The following is an 18792-nucleotide window of genomic DNA, read 5'->3' on the forward strand; positions in this document are numbered from 1 at the left end:
GAGATCCATGAGGATGACCGGTATGAGAAATGGAAATGTTTATACTGTTACATTAAGCATTACTCTCAATACTGGGTTTATAGCTAACTTATACTTGTTCGGTCAAAGCAAATGGAATTTTACTTTGTCTCCAGTGATACTTATGACTGAAACTGGAGAACTTTGTGCCAGCACAAGGTATCTAAAATGAAAAGATATTCCATTTCGCAACAATAAATAGTGTACATTGAGGACTTAAAATCTGCCACCATCCTGCAAAACATCATATATATGTAAGATACTTGATCACCAATTCACTGTACACACACCACTCTACCCCTCCTTCAAAAGCAAAAACTGCAATTCTGGGTTACTGCAGATATACTACTTCAGTAGAGATTAATCCTTACTGTAAAACAGCAATATCATAAGTGTTTGAATAGCAAATTCTTTGTTCAAATTGCAGTCATTTGAAATGTTAACCCTCTTAAAGGGGAAAACACAGAGATGAAACTGAAAGATTACAATATAATTTCGAGAATATCGCAAAATGAGGTGTGTTCTGGAATTGCAACCATTTCTCTACCTCCAAAAGCTATAACCAACATTGCAAGTTTGGTGAGAAAATGTAATGATTGTTCTCATTATCTCAATTTGGATCAAAGGTATTTAAAATCATGTTTTCTATATAACAATTAATGCCATAATTTAATATGGCATTAAACTGTTAAATGCATCCTTTCAACTTGTTTTGAAAAACTTTTAAAAAGGTCAGTTAATTTTGTACAATTTTAACTCCACAACTTTTGACACGCGAGGGATTGGCTCCCATCTTTGAATTTTCATACTTAGTGATTGCAGAAATCACAAAGAACATTATGCTTCAAAAAGACAGGACAGCCTGTGTACAATAGTAAAGGCTTTTGGTATAATGTTTATGAAGGCCTTAGAGATTTCTTTTAAAGAGAGAAAATAACTATTTGATAACCAATAGCAACACCTACAGTAACTGAGCAGTCAAATAATGATGGAAATCACTGCACATCATTCTACACTGGCAGTTTAATAGCTTACAATTAGATCAAATGGACAGCGTTCCCAGTGTAAAATCAAAAACATCTTAAAGGGGACTCTGTTCTTTTATGTTCCAGGTATTGTATAACATCTTTGTGGTACGTAAAGGATCCCTCAATGAACTGACTATGAGATTACAAAAATGACTACTGCCATCATTCCCGAGGTTCAGAGGTAGATTTCACTAAAATTGCTGTGAGCTAACAAAGATATAGTACTACAACACCCCTTCAGAATAGGCAACAGACCAGAGATGGATACTGAAGCTATCAAAATCCATGAAAGGATGTCTCAGTATTTAGCCTTCAAAGGAAGACTCCAAAGATTAGACGGCATTAATCCTGCAGATTGACAGAATCTACAAAGAAGCAATATATCTGCATCCATGAAGCAATGCCCATGCATGAGGCATTTCAAGTCTCCTGATAAGCAGCTATTTACATTTATCGTTGGCAACAAATACAGGCTGGAATTTAACACAACCCTGGCAGGGTCGCGGGCCCGGAAACGGAAGCGGGTGGCCAAGGTTCTCCCGTTCCGACCTGTGCTCCTGCCGTGATCGTGCATCAGCCAGCCAATAAGCGCCTGGCCAGCGGAATTGAGAAGGAAAAGGCGCGGAGGGTCAACGGCAGCGAGGGTGGGATATGACCCGGAAGAAGGGGTTAGTGGCCTATTTAAAGGGCAGCCAGCACTCAAAATGGCTCTGAGACATGGCATGACATGATTGTACAGTTCTGTACATAAATGTCAAACACCTCTGAGCACCAATCATCACTGAAAATGACTCTCCAGCCTACCTGGACCACTGCTTAATTTACCAGTGACGACAGGGGCACCCCATCAGACCCACAGCAACCCACCGGAAGGCCTTGAAGCCTGTGTAACCCATTTGTGGCCATAGCGGAGACATGAACCTGGGTGGCCCCATGGCTCAGCAGTGACACCCTGCCTGTCCTCCTCCAGGCTGATGAAGCAAGGCAGGAGGTCCTCTTGCCTTGAGACTAATGAGATCTCCCCAGCAAACCAGGCAGGTCTGGATGGAGGTAGCAGAGGAGGCAAGCAGTGTGGGATCAACAGAGAACCTGGATCTAGTGCTGTAAGAGGGCCAATGATGTTCTCCGCTCTGCCAGGGTGACTGGCAAACCTCAGTCTCCCTTGGATTGGAAGCATATGGGTGAACATAAGAAATAGGAGCAGGAGTAGGCCATTCGGCCCCTCAAGCCTGCCCCGCCATTCAATAAGATCATGGCTGATCTGCCCCAGACCTCAACTCCTCTTTCGTGTCCAATCCTCATAGCCCACAACTCCCCGATATTTCAAAAATCTATCTCCCTCCTCTTTAAATACTTTGTGATCTAGCCTTCACAACTCTCTGGGATAGAGAATTACTACCCTCAGAAAAGAAATTCCTTCACATCTCAGTTTTAAATGAGTGTCCCCTTATTCTGTAACTATGTCTCCTAGTTCGAGATTCCCCCACTAGTGGAAACATCTTCTCAACATCTATCCTGTAAAGCCCCCTCAGAATCTTTTACGTTTCAATAAAATCACCCCTCTTTCTTGTAAACTCTAACGAATCAAGGCCTAACCTGTTTAGCCGTTCTTGATAAGTCAACCTCTTCACCCCAGGAATCAGCCTAGTGAATCTCTTTTGAACTGCCTCCAATGCCAGTATATCCTTTCTTAAATACAGGGACCAAAACTGTACACAGTACTCCAGGTGCAGCCTCACTAATACCCTGTACAGTTGTAACAAGACTTCCCTATTTTTAAACTTCAACCCCCTAGCAATAAAGGCCAAAATTCCATCTGCCTTCTTAATTATTTGCTGCACCTGCATGCTAACTTTTTGTGTTTCATGCACAAGTACACCCAGATCCCTTTGTGCTGCACTTTTTTTGAAGTCTCTCTCCATTTAAATAATAGTCTGCCTTTTGATTCTTCCTACCAAAGTGCACGGCCTCACACTTCCCTACATTAAACTCCATCTGCCAAGTTTTTGCCCACTCACTTAACCTATCTATATCCCCTTGCAAATTCCTTATGGCCTCATCACAACATGCACTCCCACCTATTTTTGTAGCGTTAGCAAATTTGGATATATTACACTAAAATAAAACCAAAATACTGCAGATGCTGGAAATCTGAAATAAAAACAAGAAATTCTGGAAATACTCAGCAGGTCTGGCAGCATCTGTGAAGAAATAAGCAGAGTTAACGTTTCAGGTCTGTGACCCTTCTTCAGAACAGTTCTGATGAATCTTGTGCAATAGTCTTTTATGTGGCACCTTATCGAATGCCTTTTGGAAATCCAAATACACTACACCTACTGGTTCCCCTTTATCAACTCTGCTTGTTATATCCCCAAAGAACTCTAGCAAATTTGTCAAACATGATTTCCCTTTCACAAAACCATGTTGACTCTGTTTGATTGCATTAAGCTTTTCGAAATGTCCTGCTATTTCTTCCTTAATAATGGACTCGAGCATTTTCCCAACGACCGATGTTAGGCCGACTGGCCCATAGTTTCCTGCTTTTCGTCTTCCTCCCTTCTTGAACAGGGGGGTCACATTAGCGGTTTTTCAATCTGCTGGGACCCTCCCAGAATCCAGTGTGTTCTGGAATATTTTGACCAATGCCTCCACTATCTCTGCAGCCACTTGTGGAGGGTGGATGCGGATGTTGTGATGTGATGTGGAAGACCAGCAGATGGAGGGAATTGCTGCAGTTCTGTCAGGGGACATGTGCCTGGCACAGCTCACCCGCCCAAGGGTGCAGCTGAGTGCCAGACTAACACTTGCATGACACTGGCCACAGAGGGTGCAGCAAGCACATAGAGCGGGTGGTCTCTGAAGTCCGAGCATTTAAATGATTCTCACATGTCTGCACAGGAGAAGAGGGCCCAGACTGGTGGTGGCATACCCCTGTTGGCTATCTTGATTGCAATGGAGGAACAGGCACTACAACTGGCTGGTAACCAAGGAGGCTGATCCATCGCGGATGGCGAGCCTGGAGCACCTGTTAATGAAGGCGAGTTCCTCAGGTGGCGAGCATGGCTTGGGGTGGGGGGGGGGGAGAAACATGAGGCAAGCATAAGGGATGGCCACGTGTTCGAAGTTACAGACGTGTGGCCAAGCTGCAGCCAGGGTGGTGCCAGATGTCTGGAGAATTGCAAATGTTACACTGATAAGCCAGTCAGTTTAACTTCGGTGGTAGGGAAACTTCTAGAAATAATAACTTGGGACAAAATTCATAGTCACACGGACAAATACGGATTAATTAAGGAAAGCCAGCATAGATTTAAGGGAAAATCGTGTTTCTCTACCTTGGAGTTTTTCGAAGGGTAACTGAGAGGGTTGATGCACATGGACTTCCAAAAGGCATTTGATACAGTGCCACACAACAGACTTGTGAACAAAGTTATAGCTCATGGAATAAAAGGGACAGTAATAACATGGATACGAGATTGGCTGAGTGACAGGAAACAAATAAGTGATTAATGGATGGTTTTTGGGCTGGAGGAAGGTATATAGTGGAGTTCCCCAGGAGTCAGTGTTGGGACCCTTGCCCTTCCTGATATATATGCACTCAGACCTTGGTATACAGGGAACAATTTCAAAATTTGCAGATGATACGAAACTTGGAAGCATTGTGAACTGTGAGGAGCATAGTATAGAACTTCAAAAGGACAGACAAGCTGGTGGAATGGACAGACAAGTGGCAGATGAAGTTCAATGCGGAGAAATGTGAAGTCATTCATTTGGGTAGGAAGAACCTGGAGAAATAATATAAAAGGGTGCAAGTCTAAAGAGGGTATAGTAAAAGAGGAACCTGGGTGTATACGTGCAAAAGTGACAGATTGAGAGAGTGGTCAATAAAGCATACAGTATTCTAGGCTTTATTAATAGGGGCAAAGAGTACAAGAGCAAGGAGATTATGTTGAACTTGTATAAGACACAAGTTCGGCCTCAGCTGGAGTATTGCATCCAGGTCTGGGCGCCGCATTTAAGGAAAGATGTGAAGGCATTGGAGAAAGTGCAGAAAAGATTCACGACAATGATTCCAGGGATGAGGAACTTCATTTACGAAGATAGAAAGGAGAAGTTGGGGCGGTTTTCCTTGGAGAAGGCTAAGAGGACATTTGATAGAGGTATTCAAAATCATGAGGGGTCTGGACAGAGAAGATAGGGAGAAACCGTTCCCACTTGTGAAAGGATCAAGAATGAGAGGGCACAGATTTGAGGGAATTGGCAAAAGCAATGGCAACATGAGCAGAACTTTTTTTATGCAGCGAGTGGTTAGGACCTGGAAGACACTGCCAGAGATTGCAGTGGAGGCAGGTTCAAATCGAGGCATTCAAATTAGATAGTTACCTGAAAAGGAAGAAGGTGCAGGGTTATGAGAAGACAGGGGAATGGCGCTAAATGAATTGCTCACTTGGAGAGCCAGTGCAGACACGATGGGCTGAATGACCTCCTTCTGTGCTTTAACAATTTTGATTCTGTGAACTCTGTATGCTTCCGTCTGGCGTGTTGCAAGGGCCTGATCTTACGCTTTTCTTCCAAAGACGAATCCCAAAAGAATCCCAGTCAACATCTCCAGGGGACATACGCCCATCTGAGGAGAAGGCGAAGGAGGAGCCCTCAGAGGGTTCAGCGACATATCCTTGACCTGCACTCTCCGCCAACTAAGATACAGTCACCTCAGTGAGCCAACGTGTGGGTGGAGATTCGGGGGCACGACCTGGTACGGGCACTACACCTTCTGACTCAGAAGCAGAAATGCTACCACAAAGCCAAAAGGCTTGCTCGCACTGTGCCTGGAATTTTACCTTTGAAATGTGGGCGTCGTCGGAGGTGGGGGGAATGACAAATGGTCTGTCATGATGTCGGCTCGAGCCCTGGACGGGATAACATGAACACCATTTTAAGTGCTCAGCTGCATTTTACAGGACATGCAGGGGCCACACAGGGGAGCCGGGGGTTGGGGGGGGCGGGTCGGAGCCTTGGCAGCTTTAAATGAGTGGCAATGAGGCAGCAGATAAAGGGGCCTGAATGATTCGGGCGACTGAAGCATAGGCTTCAAGCTGAAAGGCAGAAACATTGGCTCACTAAGGAACACTTAAGCAAGGGGTCCTCCTGGCAGAGCCATCTTGGAAGAGATTTCTAAGAGGGTGTTGGGATTGTGTGTCCTTGCAGCAATCACTGGAAAGGTGCCCCCATTATGTATTCAGCACGCAGATGCCATGAGCATCGTTCACTCCTGAGGAGGTTCCTCCAGCAAGAAGGAGATCCAGAGGAGGAGAGAGAGGTGGGCAGGAGACCAAGAACAGCAGCGACTGCTGGCCACGTTCAGATTCAGCCTCATGATGGGGAAGGGGCAGGCTGCATTCTAGGCTGCCATTGGAAACAGGTGCGGCATCTCCCAATCAGCTGCACATCACTGCATCAAGACTGTGACTGATGCCCTTTTCAGGAGGGCCAACCAATACATCAAGTTTACAACCGATGCAGACAGTCAGGCTGAAAGACTCAAAGGCATCAATGCCATGGCTAGATTTCTCCTGATCTAACGAGTCATTGACTGCATGCATGTCATCACTAGGGCTCCCACAGGCCAACCAGGGCCCTTTATCAACCAGAAGGGATTTCACTCCCTCAGCATCCAACTCGTCAGTGACCACAAGAGGACATTGCAGGTGTTCATTATCCTGGGAGCAGTCACAAGGATTACATTCTCCAGCACTCCTAGGCACCACCGCTTTTCACCCCTCCTGTGTGCCTACAAGGCTGGATACTTGGCAACAGGGGTGACCCGCTGAGGAAATGGCAGATGACACACTAATGACTTGAGTATAGGTCTGCTCAAGATGGGATTTAGGTGCCTGATCTGCTCGGGTGGCACCCTTCAGTGTTCACCAGCAAGGGTCTCCTGGATTATGGTTGTCTGCTCCGCCTTGCACAACCACACGCTGCGGAGGGTGAGGCCCTGGCTGCTGAAGACATGGTACAGCTCGAGGCATCCTATGACAAGGACGGTGAGGAGGTTGCCAAAGATGAGCCGCACCAACCTGACTGGCGTGGGGAACCGCTTGGAGGTCTCAAGAGTTGGGTGCCAGGGAGGCTTGGGAAGCTCTGATACTCAGGCTTTTCTCCTAAGCTGCAGTACACCAGCCATCTAGTCAACCAAAGCTCCAGACAGTTCCAGAGGATGAAGACTGGTGCTTTGACTCTAAATACTGGGATTATATCCAGTGGGGTACCCTTGTCCAGTGGGTGAGTGTGGCTGTCCCGCACTGTATGATTATGGGAGACTGTAACACCACTTCTCTGTATAGGACTAACCACCCTATCAGCTGGCAAAAAGATGATTATGGATGTGAAAGAAACATTCACATTGCAACCTGTCAAACTGTTAAATCAGCCAGTGAATTCTTGCACTACTCCACACCAGGGAATGAGTGTGAAGCTATACAAAGAATAAGAAAAAAAACAGAATGAACCCTTGAGGTGAAGCCCAATACTAAGGGCAAAATTTCCATTCGCCTGGGGAGGCAGGACTGGAGCCGGTGGGCCGCAATTTCCTGCTACCAGCCGACATGCCTGTCTCCTGCAATGGCCCTGCCTCTGGGCCATTTTCCTACCCGCAAGTGGCATTAGGCCAAATAAAGGACGGAATAAGGCCACTCAGCAGACACTGACTGGAATTTTCCAATCAGCATACGGTCCCCACGTTGAGGCCGAAACACAGCCAAGAGATGGAGGCGTCCTCTTGGCAGCAGACTGGGTGGAGGGGGTGGGGCAGCGTTCCTTCCTGCTAGGAGACCACTGCCCCAAAGCTAATTGGGCCTCAGCTGCGGCCGCTGGCCATCCAGCTAAGGGGTTGCCCCTCCACAATGACAGCCTAGCAGCTGTGACCGTTTTGAATTTTAAAAATTTATAAAAGCTCTTCAGAGGGTGTCTCCAGATAGACAGGTACCCTCTCTTTCCTACGTATAGCTCTAACAGTGGGGCTGCCGATCTTTCAGTGCTGGAGGGCCTCCAATTGCCCCTCCAGCCTCGGGAGCCTGCTCGCCATCCTTAATTGGATGGCAATTGCACACCCTGGCCACTAATTGACATGCTTGTTAAAAATTGTGTCGGCACCAACGTGACATGGGATCAGGACCCAGAGATGCACCCGATGTTGGGGTCCCAACCCCAAAACAAAAATTCAGCCCGAAGTGTACTATCTTGGTAATTCAGGCCTCAAGAGTATCTCCCCTTAGGCTGAAGGTGTCTGGGATTCTTACCTAAAATATCTCACCATTCTTGTTGAAACTCATTTTAGAATAAGATTCAGTTTTAAGTTTGGTAAACTAATACTAAACATTCCTGTATACCTTTCTCACTCTAAGTGGCACAAACATTCCTTGAAAAGTAGCTTCCACTGAATCCAAAATCTTTAGGAAATATGTTTATCTTGTATACCTGACATAAGAGCATAAGAAATAGGAGCAGGAGTAGGCCATTCAGCCCCTCAAGTCTGCCCCGCCATTCAATAAGATCATGGCTGATCTGTCCCAGGCCTCAACTCCTCTTTCGGGCCTGCTCTGCATAACCCTCGACTCCCCGAGATTTCAAAAATCTATCTACCTCCTCCTTAAATACATTTAGTGACCCAGCCTCCACAATTCTGAGGTACAGAATTCCAGAGATTCACCACCCTCTGAGAGAAGAAATTCCTTCGCATCCCTAAAGGTTACTCAGGAACATTAGTAACTTCACCCTGCAATATTAATAGACAACTGCCTAAGGATGGAAAGGCATGTACTGCTTTAGTACAGTACATTATTGTTCTTTAGTTACTAATATTCCATTTCATACTTTTTCTTTTTCTTTCTTTTTCTTTTGGGCCTCCTTATCTCGAGAGACAATGGATACGTGCCTGGAGGTGGTCAGTGGTTTGTGAAGCAGCGCCTGGAGTGGCTATAAAGGCCAATTCTGGAGTGACAGGCTCTTCCACAGGTGCTGCAGAGAAATTTGTTTGTTGGGGCTGTTGCACAGTTGGCTCTCCCCTTGCGCCTCTGTCTTTTTTCCTGCCAACTACTAAGTCTCTTCGACTCGCCACAATTTAGCCCTGTCTTTATGGCTGCCCGCCAGCTCTGGCGAATGCTGGCAACTGACTCCCACGACTTGTGATCAATGTCACACGATTTCATGTCGCGTTTGCAGACGTCTTTATAACGGAGACATGGACGGCCGGTGGGTCTGATACCAGTGGCGAGCTCGCTGTACAATGTGTCTTTGGGGATCCTGCCATCTTCCATGCGGCTCACATGGCCAAGCCATCTCAAGCGCCGCTGACTCAGTAGTGTGTATAAGCTGGGGATGTTGGCCGCTTCAAGGACTTCTGTGTTGGAGATATAGTCCTGCCACCTGATGCCAAGTATTCTCCGAAGGCAGCGAAGATGGAATGAATTGAGACGTCGCTCTTGGCTGGCATACGTTGTCCAGGCCTCGCTGCCGTAGAGCAAGGTACTGAGGACACAGGCCTGATACACTCGGACTTTTGTGTTCCGTGTCAGTGCGCCATTTTCCCACACTCTCTTGGCCAGTCTGAACATAGCAGTGGAAGCCTTACCCATGCGCTTGTTGATTTCTGCATCTAGAGACAGGTTACTGGTGATAGTTGAGCCTAGGTAGGTGAACTCTTGAACCACTTCCAGAGCGTGGTCGCCAATATTGATGGATGGAGCATTTCTGACATCCTGCCCCATGATGTTCGTTTTCTTGAGGCTGATGGTTAGGCCAAATTCATTGCAGGCAGACGCAAACCTGTTGATGAGACTCTGCAGGCATTCTTCAGTGTGAGATGTTAAAGCAGCATCGTCAGCAAAGAGGAGTTCTCTGATGAGGACTTTCCGTACTTTGGACTTCGCTCTTAGACGGGCAAGGTTGAACAACCTGCCCCCTGATCTTGTGTGGAGGAAAATTCCTTCTTCAGAGGATTTGAACGCATGTGAAAGCAGCAGGGAGAAGAAAATCCCAAAAAGTGTGGGTGCGAGAACACAGCCCTGTTTCACACCTATTCATTTCATACTATTCAGAGACTAAATACCTCAATTCATCTTGGATGGTAATAAACAGTGTAACCAATTTTAACTCTAGGGCTAGTCTGTACAATATCAAATCAAAAGCATCAAAACATTTCAGTTATGGAAAACAAAGTTTTGTGGGCTATTTTGATGTACTTTTTGCAATTTACAGAAGTCATGACAGTAGCTGTTCTGGATTCCATGAACTCTTCAAGCCATTTTTTGTTTTAAACATTCACATAAACTGCACTATGGAAAGTCACAAGCTGAGAGATGACATGGATTGTGACAGATTACAGGGAAGACTATCAAGTAGCTGATGTAGGTTTTGAAGCTTGTACTTTGCAAATATGTCCAAAAAAAGGCACTGAACTCAAAAGAGTAACAAAAATATTTAAGTTTTCAGGCCACAGCACAAGCAGTGTGCCTCAAAAAAATACACCAAGAAAGTAAGTAGCTGGAGAAAAAAAAAGCCTTTACATGGAGTGAACAGGCAAATAACAGATGCCAATGCTCTTGCATTTATACTCTATAATCTTTGCTCATGCTCCGTGGAGAAGGAAACTCTCAGTGTTTCCCAGCTGAGAGTATCCATTGGATACAGAAAGCCACAGGGCATGGCTGAGGTACTCGGAGTACTTCACGTGACTTTTCTAGAGAGGAGGATGCTGCCAACACAGCAGTAAAGGAAGATGCAGTAGCAATATTGAGAAGGATAAAACTACATAAAGAGGAGGTTAAAAGGTTGGCAGTCCACAAAAGTAGAAAAGTCACCCAGTCCAGTTGGGATGCATCCTAGGTTACTGAGGGAATTAAGGGTGGAAATTAGGGAGGGTCTGACCACAATCCTCCAATATTTCTTGGAGATGGGGATGATGCCAGAGACCTGGAGAACTGCAAAAGTTACAACCTTGTTGGGATAAACTTGGCAACTACAGGCCAGTCAGACTAACTTTAGTGGTGGAGGAACTTTTAGAGATAGTAATCCATGGCAAAATTAATTGGTGTTTGGAAAAGTATGAACTAATAAATGAAAGTCAGCACAGATTTCTTAAAGGCAAATTGAGTTAGATTAACTCGATTTGAGCTCTTTGATGATGTAAGAGAGATTGTTGATGAAGGTAATGTGGTTGATGTTGTTCTTTAAAAAGGTGTTTGATAAAGTACCATATAATAGATTTGTTAGCAAAATTAAAGTCTGTGGTATTAAAGGGACAATGGCAGCATGGATACAAAATTAGCTAAGGAACAGAAAGCAGAGAGTAGTGGTAAAAGATTGTTTTCCAGCTTTTCCAGACAGAAGGGAGGTATACAATCATTTCCCAGTGGTTGGTATTAGAACACTGCCATTTTTTATATATATTAATGGCCTAGACCTGGATACAGGGCATAATTTAAAAGTTTGCAGATGAAACAAAACTCTGAAATGTAGTAAACAATGAGAACAGACTTCAGGAGGACATAGAAATGTGCAGACACATGGAAGATGAAATTTAATGCACAGCAGTGGGAGGTGACGCATTTGGTAGGAAGAATGAGGAGAGGCAATATAAACTAAATGGTACCATTTTAAAGAGGCTGCAAAAACCGAGACACCTGGAGGTGTACATACATAAATCTTTGAAGGTGACTGGACAAGTTGAGAAGGCTGCTTAAAAAGCATTAGGATCCTTGGATTTATTAATAAAGGAAAACAGTATAAAAGCAAAGAAGTTATGCTAAACTTTTTACAAAAGACTGGTTAGACCTCAGCTGGAGTACTGTGTTCAATTCTGGGCACCATACTTTAGGAAGGATGTCAAGACCTTAGAGAGTGGGTGCAGAAGAGATTTACTAGAATGAAGTCCTTCACCCCTGCTCCAGTTTTGTCGAGCGCTGAGGTCATTCTCCTCAGAGCAGAGAAGGTTAGGAGGAGATTTGATAGAAGCATTCAAAATCATGAGGAGTTTTGATAGAATATATAAAGAGAAACTGCTTCCAGTAGCAGACGGGTCAGTAATCAAAGGACACAGATTTAAGGTGATTGGCAAAAAGCCAGAGATGACATGAGAAAACAGCAGGTTGTGATCTGGGATGCATTGCATGAAAGCCTGGTAGATGCAGATCCAACAGCAATGTTCAAAAGGGAATAACTTTAGAAGGCTATGGGGAAAGAGCAGAGCAGTAGGATTAATTGGATTGCTCTACCAAAGAGCTGGCATAGGCATGATCCGTCCTTCTGTGCTCTTTCATTCTACAATTATAAAACAGAAAATGCTAGAAATATACAGTGGCTCAGTTAGCACCTGTAAAAAGACATGGATTTACAACCAGATCATAAAACTATCTTTTCTCTTTCCAGAAGTTGATGTTCCTGTTATTTAGTTCCAGAATTTCTTTTTCAGAATCCTGTTTTTCCCACTTGTAAAATGTCACATAAGCACATCACTTAACCTCCAAGTATATCATTGTGCAATAATGGATACCTGAAATTATTTTAGGTAAGGCAATTCATTACTTGTTCTTTGTTGTATACATTTGTATTGACAGCTGCCAAAAATACAGCTTTTCAAAACTTACCTCAAGTGGCATTAACCTAATCAATGTTGCAAAGCACTGGGTAGCCATGAACCGCACACTATCTGTTTGGTCACTCATCCTGCCCAGCACGGGTACCACCAGCAGGACTATGTACGGGATGATATCTACATCAAGTTGCTCCATTATACCTGTAAATATTGTTAAGGAAATTTTTCCTCATCACTCTCACCTAAAAGCATCACATTAAAAAAAAATGCCAACTCCACTGAAAATCTTTTAAAACAAGAACTGCACGACGAGGCAAGATACATACTGACACCCACAATTAGGAGACCTGCAGAAAACAAACTCATATTTTTAACGGAAGCCATAATTAAGAATTTTGGGCATACTTAGTAAAATCTTTTAGAAAATTTCTTCCCCTCTAGGTGGCAACAGTTTAACATGGATTTCACGTCCATCCTACCAATTTGATGTTTTGCTAGGCCAGTACTTAAACATATGCCACACAGGATACCAAAAAAAATTGCTCTGTTAAAACATCTGTGTTTTCATTGCTCACAATGTGAAAATGATGTTCAAAGTTTTACTTAGAAAGCAGAGAATATAAAGGAAAAACTGTAATTCCTCATTAAAAATTACATTCTGATAGTACTTCAGAACTGCACTCTCCTTACATCAAATCACCAATGCCTAGGATATAATAATTCAAACAAAAACTATCATTTTTTTCCCCCAGGAAATTAACCAATTCCTAGAAGTGCTTTGGTTCAAACGCTGAGCATAGTAACTTAGAAAGAACCATATTCAAATCTAATTGAGAAAATATAAGAAGAGATTTTGTTGAGAGTCTTGTGCTCAAGATTAGTATCTAGAACAGCAAGTGCTAGCATCAGGCAGTTCCTCATCAAGTGAATGCTACATGCAGAGTAAGGCTCCCTTCACTGTCCCAAAAACACGCCCCAACCCCAGAACAGCACCCTCTAATACAGCGGTTCTCAAACTGGGGTCCGTAGAAACTTTCCAGAAGGTCCACAAAATGTGAAATATGAGCTGGGAGGTGAGAGGATTGCAGCTGCTGTCTCATCTAGGAGGGAGTGCACAAAGTTAGACAGGTTGTGTCCGCTTCTCGCTGCGCACACATCTCACTGATATCTGTAAGTAAATGCCTGTTTTCTGAAAAGCATTATTAAAACACACTTTACATGTAGCATTTTCTAATAGTATTATATAGTTTTCTAATTTAGATGGGGAGGGGGGTGGGTGGGGGGGGTCTGTGATTACTAATCCATTTGAAAAGACACCCTTAAACCAAAAAGGTTTGAGAATCAGTACTCGCACACACTGTCATTTCTGTCCAATTCCTGTACCAGTCTTTCTACAGTTTCTTCATGAGAAGAGTGGATGCTTTGGAAAAGATGTACCCTGAGAGAAAGTTAAATAGTAATATCTTTGACACATACCCAAATAGAATAGAACCTGGTCTGAGCTCAGAGTTAGAAGAGCTTGGACAAATACCAGCCATCCTGCATGTTAATGGGTCCAAGCTTCAGGTTTGGACAATTTTTTCTGAAACTTTGACACATCATTTACAGAGGTTTGTCAGGATGGCACTGATTTATTCATCAGCACAGACAATTGCTTCAGCTAATAGATCAACTTATCATCTCACCAATAAGAATCCTGCTACACACAAACTTTGCTTTATAGCGTTAGGAGGAAAAGCAAAACACTACCAAATCTAAGTAAACACAATAAAGCACCAATTGCAACTAAGTTTTAAATTAAATATCCACAACGACCTCTCATTGTTCAGACTCTCCCTTTTATCCTTCCATCTATACTGCCTAAATTTATGGAAATGTCCGTTAAACTCCGAAATTATCAATCACCTTGAAAATTCTGGCTTAATCCATCATTGCCAATATGGTCATTCATAGGATAATTGACTATAAGTGCAGGAGGCTGCCATTCACCCCATTATGCCTGTGCTGGCTCTTTGGTAGAGCTATCCTAATTGGTCCCATTCCGCATAGCCCTGTAAATTTTTTTCCCTTCAATTACTTATCAAATCCCCTTTTGAAAGTTACAACTGAATCTGCTTCCACCTTCCTTTCAGACACTGTATTCCAGATCACAACAACTCGCTCTGTAAAAAAAAGTTTCATTTTGTCTATGGCTTTTTTGCAAATCACCTTGAATGTGTCCCCTCAGGTTACCAACCCGTCTGCAACTGGAAGCAGTTTCTCCCTATTAATTCTATCAAAACACTTCATGATTTCAAACACCTCTATCAAATCTTCTCTTAACGGTCTCTGCTCAAAAGAGAACAACTCCAGCTCCTCTGTCTCTCTGCATAACTGAAGCCCCTCATCCCTGGTACCATTTCAGTAAATTTCTTCTGCACCCTCTCTAAGGCATTAGCATCCTTCCTAAAGTGTGGTGTTAAGAAGTGAACACAGTACTCCAGCAGAGGCCTAACCAGTGTTTTCTAAAGGTTTGGCATAACTCCCTTGCTTTTGTACTCCATACCTGCATTAATAAAAAACCAAGGATCCCAAATGCTTTTTTTAAAAAATAAAATAGCCTTCTCACCTGCCACCTTCAAACATTTATGTACATACGCCCCCAGGTCTCTCTGTTTCTGCACGCCCTTGAGAACTGTATCCTTTATTTTATATTGGCTCTCCTCATTCTTCCTACACTTCACTTCATTAAATTTCATCTGCCACGTGTCTGCTCATTTGATCAGTCTATGTCCCCCTTAAGTCTGTTACTATCCTTCTCATTGTTTACAACATATGAGTATGGTGTCATCTGCAAACTTTTAAATTATGCCCTGTAATTTCAAGTCCAGGTCATTTACAGCATAAAGAGCAGTGGTCCTAATACTGGCTCATGGGGAACACCATTATATACTTCCTTCTAGTCTGAAAATCAACCATTCACCACCACTCTCTGTTTTCTGTCAATTAGCCAATTTTGTATTCATGCCGTTACTGTCTTTTTAATCCCATTGGCTTCAATTTTGCTTAGAAGTCTATTATATGGTACTTTGTCGAACTCTTTTTGAAAGCCCATATGCACAAAATCAACCACTCAACCTTCTCCATCAATTCATCAAAACAGAATTGAAACTCACAACCAGCCCAGGGTGGAATTTGAACTCCCAATTTATTTTAGTCCAGGCATCCCGATTACCAGCAATATAACTACACTACCAGACCTAATTCCACTGGTAATTTTTGCCTCTTATGTGCACTTTTAGTCACTAATCCATCATCTTGGTCCAAAGGCTCTAATGGGGTCTAGCACTGTGTACTAATCTAATTAAGTAATTTTATTAGTATGCAGTTTTTCTCCTAAAATTACAGCTATTGTGACCTGTCTGCAGCCTTTGACACAGTTGACCACACCATCCTCCTCCAATGCCTCTCCACTGTCGTCCAGCTGGATGGGACTGCACTCGCCTGGTTCCATTCTTATCTAATCATAGCTACAGTATAACTTGCAAATTGCTTCTCTTCCTGCTCCTGCACCGTTACCTCTCGTGTCCGCCAAGGATCTATTCTTGGCCCCCTCCTATTTCTCATCTACATGCTGCCCCTCAGTGACATCAACTGAAAGCACAGCACTAATTTTCATATGTACGCTGACGACACCCAGCTCTTCCTCACCACATCTCTTGACTCCTCCACTGTTGGTAATTTATCAGACTGCTTATATGACATCCAGCACTGGATGAGCAGAAATGTCCCCCAATTAAACATTGGGAAGACTGAAGCCATTGTCTTTGATCTCTGCTCCAAACTCCATTCCCTAGCTACTGCCTCCATCCTTCTCTCTCAACTGTCTGAGACTAAACCAGATTGTTCGCGACCTTTATGTCAAATTGGACCCAAAGATGAGCTTCCAACCACATATCTGTGCCATCACCAAGACTGCCTATCTCCACCTCCATAATACTGCACGACTTCGCCCCTGCCTCAGCTCATCACCCCGTCGCCAAACAATCTTTCCAGGGATGGGATCGGCCGACTACGGCCTTCCCATCCAGAGGCCAATTGAGGCCCTTAAGTGGCCAATTAACAGACAATTAAGGGCCTCTTCCCACCGCCGATGGGATCTTACCAGGGGGTCTCTCCTTTGTGGGCAGTTTGTAGCCCACGGACGACTCCACTGGGAACAACCCCCCCGGGATCTGCCTCCCTCCTGAACTGCACAATCACCACCAACCCCACCCCCGCCAAACTGGGGCCTTCTGGACAGGCCCCAGCGACCCTGTCTCACCTAACTCTGGTCTGACGCTTCTGCAGTATTGGCAATGGCCACCACACCCAGTCGCGCTGCCTGTACTGATGAGCTGCCAGCCCTCTGAATGGCTGGCAGCTGTTGGAGATGGGATTCCTGTCTTTGAAGGGATGGGGATCCCGGCTCCTGAAACATTGATTTAAAAAGACGAGAGGATTGCTCTGGGGAGGCGGGGGGAGCGTGAAAAAACAGAGGTGGGGATCCCCCTTTCTTTTTGGCCTGGCGTCGAGAGCCCTGCCTCCAGCACAAATCCAGCCCTCTGCCCTCCATAACTTTAAGGTCAGCCCAAACTGTTGCCCATGTCCTTACTTGCACCAATTCCCATTGACCTAATACCCTTGTGCTCAGGGACCTACCTTGGCTCCCAATCAAGCAGGCCTTGATTTTAAAATTCTCATCCTTTTTATCAAATCCCTCTCCACCTCTGTAATCAAACCCCATAACCCTCCGAGACAACCTGCACTCATCTAACTCTGGTCTCTTGAGTATCCCTGATTTTAATTGCTCCACCATTGGTGGCCATCCGTTCAAGCTGCCTAGGCCCTAAAGCTCTCCGACTCTCTACCTCCCTTTCCTCCTTTAAAACACGCCTTAAAACCTATCTGTTTGACTAAGCTTTTGGTTATTTACTCTACTATCACCTTATGTGGCTCAGTGTCTAATTTTGCTTTATAACACTCCTGTGAAGTACTTTGGGACCTTTTATTATGTTAAAGACGCTATATAAAGATAAGCTGCTATTGTTGTTACTCACATGGTTATAGATCCTGAATAATTAAGGAAGAACACACAAACTATAACACAGAATTCATATGTAAATGTTAAGGATACAGGCCAATGCTTCAATTGCTCCTTCTTGCTTTGTGTTATCAATTGCTCCTAGCCAAGGAAGAACCTTCTCCAGAAAAATGCTCATGGTTTCCACTGTAGCTATTTTACTCATAACACCCACACACCTAGCAGCCATGTGCCTGACTGCAGTATATGGGTGTCGCAAACAAGTGCAAAGATGTGGAAGATGTTGCAATAGCTAAAAAGGAAAAAAGAATCGTTTAAATTGTCCACAATATTTTAGCTCAGAATTTAAAATCATATATAAGGAAAAAGCATTGCAATAACATAATCATAGCTAGTGTTACGACCGAGGTGGGTGGAGTGCACTGTCCTTTCTAGTTACACTTCTCCACAGGTCACAACATATATTTTAAATGTTTACCCAGTTACCAATATGGTCAATCATATACTCTACACTTTATCTCAGGCTAAAATACACCAACCAGGTTTCTTTATTAAACAACAACATTATCAGTTTATTAGGAAACAAGACTTATCCAGCAACGAAGCAAAGCATTAACATACAGATGGAAATATGAGAGTTCTCTTTTTACCTTAGCCCAAACACACACACAGACACAGGTTAAAGAAAAATAAAGGAATTTTCTCTGCAGAGCTTTTTTTACAAAAAAGACAAAAAAAAGAATACTTTGGCCAAATACTTGTTAATTCTTGAGGAAAACAGATGAGATATGTTGTGTCCCAAAATGGCACATAGTCTGACATCCGAAAACACATAGATGGGTCACTGAGATCTTTTGTGGAGCAATTCTTTTCTGGCAGCATCGAGAATTAATCTGGCAGACCTTCCAGGAGCTTCTCAGGAGAAATGCAGCATCATGGTTTTTAGCTCTCACACAGTGGATTTTTGCAGGGTTTCAGAGAGACAGGAGGAAAGAGATAAGTTGGGTGTTTTTCTCTTGGCAGGCTGGTCTCCAACTGCTTTCAACAACAGTCCACACCACAACTGAACCAAAACAATCTCTCAAAAGCAAAAC

The 18792-nt window shown here is 43.8% G+C and overlaps 1 protein-coding gene across 8 annotated transcripts in view; it reads right to left on the reverse strand.

Annotated features, from left to right (window-relative positions):
- btaf1 (BTAF1 RNA polymerase II, B-TFIID transcription factor-associated) overlaps window positions 1-18792 on the reverse strand; it is a 210103-nt gene that overhangs the window by 59415 nt on the left and 131896 nt on the right. For all 8 annotated transcript variants that reach the window (XM_068052646.1, XM_068052653.1, XM_068052652.1 and 5 more), the window contains 2 exons: window positions 17792-17990; window positions 12689-12837 (listed from right to left, as the gene is read on the reverse strand). In XM_068052646.1, the coding sequence (XP_067908747.1) occupies window positions 12689-12837; window positions 17792-17990 (348 nt within the window). The remainder of the gene's footprint in view (window positions 1-12688; window positions 12838-17791; window positions 17991-18792) is intronic.

Source organism: Heterodontus francisci, chromosome 20 (genome assembly GCF_036365525.1).
Source record: "Heterodontus francisci isolate sHetFra1 chromosome 20, sHetFra1.hap1, whole genome shotgun sequence".
Taxonomy (NCBI): Eukaryota; Metazoa; Chordata; class Chondrichthyes; order Heterodontiformes; family Heterodontidae; genus Heterodontus; species Heterodontus francisci.